Genomic DNA, 10,359 nt, shown 5'->3' with positions numbered 1-10,359 from the left:
CCCACATAATTATTGATGGAGTGGAATCTACCCACAGTACAGGTATGTCGTATGTCTTATTACCCAATACACAGGTATATCTACACACAGTACAGGTATGTCTTATTACCCAATACACAGGTATATCTACCCACAGTACAGGTATGTCTTATTATAGGTGTATCTACCCACAGTACAGGTATGTCTTATTACCCAATACACAGTTATATCTACCCACAGTACAGGTATGTCTTATTATAGGTGTATCTACCCACAGTACAGGTATGTCTTATTACCCAATACACAGTTATATCTACCCACAGTACAGGTATGTCTTATTATAGGTGTATCTACCCACAGTACAGGTATGTCTTATTACCCAATAAACAGGTATATCTACCCACAGTACAGGTATATCTTATTACCCAATACACAGGTATATCTACCCTCAGTACAGGTATGTCTTATTATAGGTGTATCTACCCACAGTACAGGTATGTCTTATTACCCAATATACAGGTTTAGCTACACACAGTATAGGTATGTCTTATTACCCAATACACAGGTTATCTACCCATAGTACAGGTATGTCTTATTACCCACTATACAGGTTTAGCTACACACAGTATAGGTATGTCTTATTACCCAATACACAGGTTATCTACCCACAGTACAGGTATGTCTTATTACCCAATACACAGGTATATCTACCGACAGTACAGGTATGTCTTATTACCTAACACACAGGTGTATCTACCCACAGTACAGGTATGTCTTATTACCCAATACACAGGTGTATCTACACACAGTATAGGTATGTCTAATCCTCCAATACAGGTGTGATTGCTAACTCGAACAACAAATACATGAATTTAAAACAGCACATCAGCGTGGCTCTTACATCTATGATTCAGGATGTGAAGATTCAAAAATACATCTTCCTGTAAAGCCGGTCTTAGATACTGCCAGCTTCACTCAAAAAATAAATCCTCAGCATCACCTAGAACTGGCCTTAGGGGTCAAGGTCAAACATCAACTGACTAGGATCAGTCTGTCTTAACATTAGATGACCAGGGACAATCTTCTCAAAAACAATGGTCAGAAGAGAAGAAAGCAGTGACCAAGAACAAACTACTGTCAGAGACTAAGGTGGTTGTCGACGAGTTGGAGTCTCCATGTCAGATAAGTTTTATATGTCCTACCACTGATGGTCAGATACGGACCAGTCATCGCAGTAAAACACTCATGAACAGGAAGAGTATAGTGATAAAGAGGATCAAACACAAGGCTGATACCAAGGACATCAGTCTATCACCCAAACACAAGGCTGATACCAAGGACATCAGTCTATCACCCAAACACAAGGCTGATACCAAGGACATCAGTCTATCGCCCAAACACAAGGCTGATACCAAGGACATCAGTCTATCACCCCAACACAAGGCTGACACCAAGGATATCGGTCTATCACCCAAACACAAGGCTGATACCAAGGACATCAGTCTATCACCCAAACACAAGGCTGATACCAAGGACATCAGTCTGTCACCCAAACACAAGGCTGATACCAAGGACATCAGTCTTTCACCCAAACACAAGGCTGACACCAAGGATATCGGTCTATCACCCAAACACAAGGCTGATACCAAGGACATCAGTCTATCACCCAAACACAAGGCTGATACCAAGGACATCAGTCTATCACCCAAACACAAGGCTGATACCAAGGACATCAGTCTATCGCCCAAACACAAGGCTGATACCAAGGACATCAGTCTATCACCCCAACACAAGGCTGACACCAAGGATATCGGTCTATCACCCAAACACAAGGCTGATACCAAGGACATCAGTCTATCACCCAAACACAAGGCTGATACCAAGGACATCAGTCTGTCACCCAAACACAAGGCTGATACCAAGGACATCAGTCTTTCACCCAAACACAAGGCTGATACCAAGGACATCAGTCTATCACCCAAACACAAGGCTGATACCAAGGACATCGGTCTATCGCCCAAACACAAGGCTGATACCAAGGATATCAGTCTATCACCCAAACACAAGGCTGACACCAAGGACATCGGTCTATCACCCAAACACAAGGCTGATACCAAGGACATCAGTCTATCACCCAAACACAAGGCTGATACCAAGGATATCGGTCTATCACCCAAACACAAGGCTGATACCAAGGACATCAGTCTATCACCCAAACACAAGGCTGACACCAAGGACATCAGTCTATCACCCAAACACAAGGCTGATACCAAGGACATCTGTCTATCACCCAAACACAAGGCTGATACCAAGGACATCAGTCTGTCACCCAAACACAAGGCTGATACCAAGGACATCGGTCTATCACCCAAACACAAGGCTGATACCAAGGACATCAGTCTATCACCCCAACACAAGGCTGACACCAAGGATATCGGTCTATCACCCAAACACAAGGCTGATACCAAGGACATCAGTCTATCACCCAAACACAAGGCTGACACCAAGGACATCAGTCTGTCACCCAAACACAAGGCTGATACCAAGGACATCAGTCTTTCACCCAAACACAAGGCCGATACCAAGGACATCAGTCTATCACCCAAACACAAGGCTGATACCAAGGACATCAGTCTTATCACCCAAACACAAGGCTGATACCAAGGACATCAGTCTATCACCCAAACACAAGGCTGACACCAAGGACATCAGTCTATCACCCAAACACAAGGCTGATACCAAGGACATCAGTCTATCACCCAAACACAAGGCTGACACCAAGGACATCAGTCTATCACCCAAACACAAGGCTGATACCAAGGACATCAGTATATCACCCAAACACAAGGCTGATACCAAGGACATCAGTCTATCACCCAAACACAAGGCTGATACCAAGGACATCAGTCTATCACCAACATCATACACAAGGCTGATACCAAGGACATCAGTCTGTCACCCAAACACAAGGCTGACACCAAGGACATCAGTCTGTCACCCAAACACAAGGCTGATACCAAGGACATCAGTCTGTCACCCAAACACAAGGCTGATACCAAGGACATCAGTCTATCACCAACATCAAACACAAGGCTGATACCAAGGACATCAGTCTATCACCCCAACACAAGGCTGATACCAAGGACATCAGTCTATCACCCCAACACAAGGCTGATACCAAGGACATCAGTCTATCACCCCAACACAAGGCTGATACCAAGGACATCAGTCTATCACCCCAACACAAGGCTGATACCAAGGACATCAGTTTATAATTATTTTGTAAAACTTTTAACTATGTATTTTTTCCTGATTTACATATAAACTCTTGACCACTCTCCCTATTTAGGTGGGCTCAATACAGAATGGTGTTAATGTTCCACATTTGTTAATTTCTTTCGAACAGTTCTCTCACAACTCAAATAACATAATGCGGCAAAAATTACAGTACTGTAGTTCTCAATCCTTATGAATATTTTGTTTAAATCCTAATTCTAGTTTCTTCAATATAAGTGAAATACAGATTTATTGATGTATATCTCCTTCAAACTGCAGAAATTCAGTTTAATATTTTCACATATTTTCTATTGGCAATGAGATGACATCAATCGTTTCCCTTGAAATATGACATTTAATAGTATACTTAAAAAATTAACAGCAAAAATTTGCCAATCATTTGACTTTTTCTTTTATTTTTTGATGAGTATATATACACATGACCAGATGAATAACAATCATCGCCTCTCTGGCATTCCTATAGCTGACATTGTCTGTTCAAGGTAGGCCAAGGGGCCCTGAGGGTAGGCTGGAGGAGGGTTATGTACCATGCCTTGGTGCCCTGGAGCAGGACGCTGCATCATCATCTGTGGGTTTTGACCCTGAATCTGTGTTGCCCCTTGGGGCTGGTTTACATTATATCCCTGGCCTTGGATGTTCATCTGTGCTGGATTAGGCATTGTTTGCCCGTGGGGGTGGGGCATATTAGCAGGGCCTTGACCTGGGGGCCCCAGAGGCATTGTCTGTGAGCCATGTGCCGGTACACCCCCACCTGGTCCCCTTGCCACACTGTTCAACAGACCCTGCCATTTCTGTAATCTCTCTTGGTGTCGCTTCACCAACTGATCCTTCCTCTCGAGTTCCACTTTTAGTTCTTCTGTGCTCTGAATATTACAAAAATATCCATAAATGGTACTGCCAGAAAATGAAATACTTGACCAGTATATAGAAATAAGCTATATTGCTACAATTACTGATTTGACTTGCGCTTTCATTTTTTATTTTTCATTTTCACCTTTTTTGTTTTTAATTGCAACACCAGTATTTTTTTGTTAATACTGCAATTCAATTAACATCCATACAGGGAAGTATTTTTAGGCATTGTAGCAAATTCATTATGAAACAAATGAATTCAAAACTGATAAAAATATTGTACATTTATAGTTAGGCATATACAAAGTTAATGTAAAGTAGCTGTAAGTTGCTGTTCTATATTTGAGAAATAATTAACGATGATTCGTGTATTGTTGCAGAATATACAACGAGGACGAGGATAATTTGCAATTAAATTAATAACGAAGGTCGCAGGCCTGAGTTATTAATTAAAATTGCAAATTATCCGAGTCCGAGTTGTATATCCTGCAACAATACACGACTCAAAGTTGATTATTTCTATTCTACCATGTACTGTTTAGTTCTGAGATTGACCTCTTTCTAATAGAAAAACAGCAAAGAAACCCCGGGAAAACCTTGTAATTTATTTCTTGAGTATTGCATTATTTGTTGATGAAATGTACAGGCAATATAGTACTACGATCAAGAGCATCTATCATATGGCAATGATTTTGAAAATTAAAAAAAAAAAAAAAAGGATAAAAAAAAAAGATAAAAAAGGGGGCCTCTGTAGGATTCGAACTCGCGTCTTGATAAAAATTTATTGAAAGACTAACCCATTAGCCCACTTGGCTATAGTAACCTTTCATATAACGGGAGAAATTCAGATATATAAAATTGTAACAGCCGTGACTCACGACCGTGTATTATTGGCACGAGCGTGGGTTATTGGAAAATAATACATGGCATCCATGCATGTTATCAACATATATTCTAGTTTTAATGATATACACATCTGGGCCTATAAGGTGACTCTAAAAGCTCACATCTTTAATGTCTTGTTCAGGTCGTGTCTTTGATAGAACCAATCTCTTGTGTAGGAAAAATGCTTCAGTTTGTCGGGCAAGGTCTAAGAATTTCTGCAGTGACTGGTCAACTCCTGTAAAAAGATTAAAAGAACAAATTGAAATATTTTACAGTCACAAATTAAAGGGCGTGAATTCTCAATAAATTAATTTTCACCCTTATCTAATAAAGAGGATTAAATATTACTCTAGTTATATTTCTGCTGCAGGTCTAAATATATACTTGAATATATATAGAGGTTACACAACAAGTGGTTGTTGGATATGGAATTTATTTCACACGAGTAAGTTATTTTTTAAAAGTTACAAAAGACACGAGCTTTAGCGAGTGTTTTTTGCAACTTTTAAAAAATAACTTACTCGTGTGAAATAAATTCCATATCCAACAATTTCGAGTCGTCTGACCTGTTTCTACCACAATAATATCGGTTTGAATCAAATTTAAAGGGAAACGTGGCCAAGTATCATTTCGCGTATGCAAATAAAGTGTACCGGTGACATCCGGGACCCGGTGATGTGACGTCATTAGATTATTGATGACGTCAATAACAATTGCAGCTTGGGTCAAAGTTCACCGTGTTAGCCAATCGAAATGCGTACAGAGTTTATACCACGTGTGGTATAAACAGATTGTTAATTAACAGCTGTAATGATTAACTGATGGTCTGAGAGTTGAATAACACGGGGTATTGTGGTAGAAATCGAGTTAACAAACTGCCTTAGTTAATCTGGTTCAAATACTTCAAAAGATAATGCTTGGAAATAAGACCACATCAACATTCAATAAATGAAAAAAAAATTAAAAGCTTAAAGTTATTTTTGAAAGAGAAATCAAATGAGTTGATAATTAAAAACAAGTAATACATTCATTATAATTTCAGTGAAGTCATAAATAAACAAATACAAAAAAGATTTTTTTATAATTATTATATTATAATGCAGTGTCTTACTATTTATTTCAATTTAATCCATATTAATTAATGCTTCTTTGTTAAACAAACACTTGCACATTTGCATATATATTTGTACCTGCTTTTGTTTCCTCTGAATCTGTGACATTGAAGTATTCCTGGCTTGTCAATAAACTCACACAGCCCTACAAAAGAGAAAGAAAATGTAAACAATATCAACATGTAATATTTATAATTTAACATCTGGAAATCAATTGATAACAACTTAATAAGATATTTAAGTGAATTGTAGTCCTCCAGTGGATATAGGTCAGAGTGACCTACTTCAGTACATGACACACATAGACCTCCTCATTTTGGTGTACTTATGCCAACAAGTAAGAAGCTCCTGTGATAACAAGTGTACCAGATTAAGCCTGGTTCGACAAGCTTTTTTTCATTGATGTAGGTCAAAGTGTCAGTGACCTAGTTTTGGTACAACACAAACTGCCTCATGCATCTACAATGTAGATGAACCCAGTTTAGCTCAAAGTTCTAGTGTCAAGTTGTGCTGGGTCAAGGTATGGAAGAACAAACAGCCACAATGAAATCCTACAGTACCCCCCCCCCCCCCCCCCCCCCCCCCCAAAGGCCTTTTACAGTATTTTAAATATTTTTCGCAAATCACTAAAATAAATACTGTACTCTTTCACCTAGGAGGAAAACCTCCAACTTGTGTATAAATTAATACGCAAACTCATCTAATATATGTCAACTGGTGCAAACATACACGTATGTATTTATTATTAAAAAAAACAAAATCACTTTAATCATAACTTTTAAAAAAAAATTGTCTAAGTAACGTTTCTTGTAAATACAAAATTTATTTACACATGGCTAAGTATCAAAAATAGATTCGGGAGAGTTACAACATGTTTCTGAGTAACAAACATTTGCAGTAAAAGTCTTTTTATTGAAATATTATATTTACCTTATAATAATAATAAAAATTATGTATATATATTACAAAAGTTCAGCAATTTTGGCTTTTTTTAGTAACAAATCCAACTGGTGTACCTTGTATAATTAGTGAGTTTGTGTATTATAAAATTTTCAGTGTAAAATGTCTTGTATATGCCTGGGGTCCTAAGGGGTGTTTCATTGTATTGGTCTTCAGTGAACTGGTGCTTACTTCTGTGATCCAATTGTAAGTATACTTCAGTGAGGTAGCACTATAAATCGGCAAAAGTTTTGGCCTATCACAAGGAGACTTAACACGAACATACCGCAGCCTCCCAAAACACACATACACACTCACCACACGCATACATGTCGCATGCACGGGAGGCCATCCTTAAATGACATTAGCTGTTAATAGGACGTAAAACAAAATAAACCGAACTAAACCAAACCAAACCTTACAAATTGGTCCCTGGCTAAGTCGGGTGAGCTCAATTTTACAACATTCAAAAAATGTTTGCTCATCTGTAAATCCTTTTCCCACCCATCCTCCTGGTCAAAGAATAGGGCCTCCTTTTGAAAGCTAACTGCTTGTATTTGTGTCTTTGTTTAATTTGGTGTATATGCACATGTAGTTTTGATTATTTTACTAGTGTGTATTTAAGTTCTCTTAATTGTGATTAATTTTGAGCTTGCTTTGTTTAATGTTAATGTTTGAGCTGTATTATATCTTCATCATAATATGCTATATAGAAGTGGTCACAAATAATTTAGGGTTGCAATGCTCGTATGGACATTCGCGTTCAGTATTAACAGAGACATTTAAGTGAGGTGGAGCATATTGCACCCAAATTATATCTGTAATATTCTCCTTATAATTTTGTGTATAAAAATCAACTATTATGGGTATACAGTTTTCATACTGTCTGTCTTTGACCAGACAGGGGAGATAGATATATATACAGTCAACATAGTGGTTTTCCCAGACTTGAACAATGCTAGACAGCTAGATGATTACATGACGAGAGACTTATGACAGGGCTCTTGTAACACAGTTAAAGTAAAAGTCACAGTCGGCACAATTAAAAAAATCAGATGATAAAATAGCTACATTTTGTAGCTGCCTCTGACATACACAAATTAAACCGTTCACGCATTTCAACAAACTGTATAAGATCGGTTGGCAAAATCTATGTCATGGTATAGTACATATAAATGCAGTAGACTCTAATATGTTTATGACTGGTCAGATCTTGTTTCCAATTATACAACAAAAGTGATTTCTTCAGTTAGACAATTCAAACAATCGATCTATTTCTCTCTTTTTGTAACATACAGACTAACCAAGTGTTTATAAGGTTATATAATAATACTGTAACAGAGTGCATGATAAATTCAAATTTCAATCACTGCCTCTACTAGGTATCGATCAAGATCTCTCTAGCCGAGCAGTACTGTATATTGTAACTATATAGACTAATTAAATATACGGTAACATCCGATTAGTTCGAACACGCGGATAGTTCGAACATACATTTTTTTCTAGAAAAACAAAATTTTTTTAGCTAGTAATAGTTCGAACTCTGACTGTTTATAACTGACATTATTTCGGAGAGTTCGAACTTGTCAAATGAAGAACGTAAAGTAAGATTTTTTTCGGCAAATTCTATTGAAAGCTTGCGATGACCCGGCCACGACGACCAGCCCAGAAAAAAATGCCAAGACTTAAATTTGATCAACAGGCACGTTTAGGTTATTTGATTGTATGCGTGATCACTAGAATGTGTCTGTGATTTAATATATGCCACATATCTTAGCGTTAGTTCAGTTCTTTTACATTGCAAAATACGCCACGCACTAGACAGCTGATTGCAAATTTAGGCCCCAACAATGTATAAATAACATGCGATATTTGTATTCGCACTAGTACTGTATGGCAAACTAAACAAAATCATCCGTGTATTTTCAAATATACATATATGTAACTAGAGTTAACTTATAGCATTATGATTATTTAATTGTGACTGGACATCTCTTAATTATTGCCAATCAAGGTAATACTGAAAACCTACGACCTCACGCTAGGTAAGCAGGCCACGCGAGGTGTCGCTTGCGGTAAAGTTGAAAGGATCGGCTGCCCGGTCGTGCTGAGTGACGTGATAAGCATTCATATCCAGTCAAAACAATCCGCAGGTGTCCCAATTAGTGATGGATAATTTTGCAGATATCAAATATGTTTGGTAGATAATACGACTGGCCATATTTAAAAGCAGACATGTTGATGTTCTGACCCAATTTTATCAACATATATCGTCTATTTTTACAGTAGTGCTTTCGTAAACGCAACAGGTTATGTAGACTATGCTTTCGAAGTATTAAAGAGACCATGTATTACAATAATATAGCGATAGTTTCTGATTCGGATAAAAAATATAACCATGCGGAGATTATACTGTACAGATGTTAAAAACGTGTACTGTACTGTTTTGGGGTCTATAGCTACGCATTTCCCGAGCGGCTTCGCGCAATAATCATCAAAATTATCGCGAAATGAAGAACGTTAAACGATCATGCAATTAACATTGAATTAAATAAAACACTATCATTTTACTTATTTATAAATGTGCCATTGTTCAGACCGTCGTTGTTACGTATCAGATTTACTATGGATGTTTTTGTGTCTCTGCCGAGATTTTCGCCGTTATCGGCTCGGATAGTTCGAACTCGCGCTTATTTTCTGAAGCATAATTTCGAATAATTCGAACAGGTTCATCAATATGTATCTAATTTTGTTCGAACTAACCGCAGGTTTACCGTAATTAAAGCTAGTATTTACCATGGCCGCTAGGCCTACAGTACAGCCTGCAGTTATATTCTGCGTTTGTAAGGAACTTCGTTTTAGACTAATCATTGCTCATTCTGTCGAATTATAAAAAAAATAGGTATAGATCTATATTTCAAAATGTGCGGTTTTGTCAACTTTGCGGGTTATCATTTTAAAGATATTTCTTGTTTTATATTAATTAGTTGTCGCGAGAATTGGAGAATTCGAACCGGACTGTTCAAATGAGAATGCAGCCATTTAACAAAAAAATAAAAAAAATAACAATTCACCTGAAATGCACTCTCAAGATCATCAATAAGGTTTCCATTGGCTCCACCTTGTGGCCTTTCTGGGTTAGCTGATGCCATATTATTGCGTTAAATATCAATTTCCACCACCAAGTTGATCAGCATTGCTTTGTTTTTTATATTTTCAAGCTTCTAAATGACAGAGACAGTGGTGCCTAATGTCCTGTGTAGATAAGTATTATTAATTCCGGATTGTTGTCATT

General features: G+C 37.6%; 2 protein-coding genes across 2 annotated transcripts; one reads left to right on the top strand and one right to left on the bottom strand.

Annotated features, from left to right (window-relative positions):
* The first annotated feature begins 1,224 nt into the window (after positions 1-1,224).
* LOC117338921 (protein IWS1 homolog) lies at positions 1,225-2,637 on the top strand. Its single transcript, XM_033900285.1, has one exon. It carries the CDS (start codon positions 1,225-1,227, stop codon positions 2,635-2,637), a length of 1,413 nt encoding a protein of 470 aa, XP_033756176.1.
* A 1,013-nt stretch (positions 2,638-3,650) lies between these two features.
* LOC117339938 (mediator of RNA polymerase II transcription subunit 28-like) lies at positions 3,651-10,297 on the bottom strand. The gene is made up of 4 exons (XM_033901653.1): positions 10,139-10,297; positions 6,204-6,270; positions 5,136-5,248; positions 3,651-4,139 (listed from the first exon to the last, which is right to left on the bottom strand). Exons 1-4 carry the CDS (start codon positions 10,214-10,216, stop codon positions 3,714-3,716), a joined length of 684 nt encoding a protein of 227 aa, XP_033757544.1. The 5' UTR covers positions 10,217-10,297; the 3' UTR covers positions 3,651-3,713.
* Positions 10,298-10,359: the final 62 nt, after the last annotated feature.

Source organism: Pecten maximus, chromosome 12, assembly GCF_902652985.1.
Source record: "Pecten maximus chromosome 12, xPecMax1.1, whole genome shotgun sequence".
Lineage (NCBI taxonomy): Eukaryota > Metazoa > Mollusca > Bivalvia > Pectinida > Pectinidae > Pecten > Pecten maximus.
Note: the sequence above shows the minus strand (reverse complement) of the source record. Positions and strands in the feature narration are given on the sequence as shown.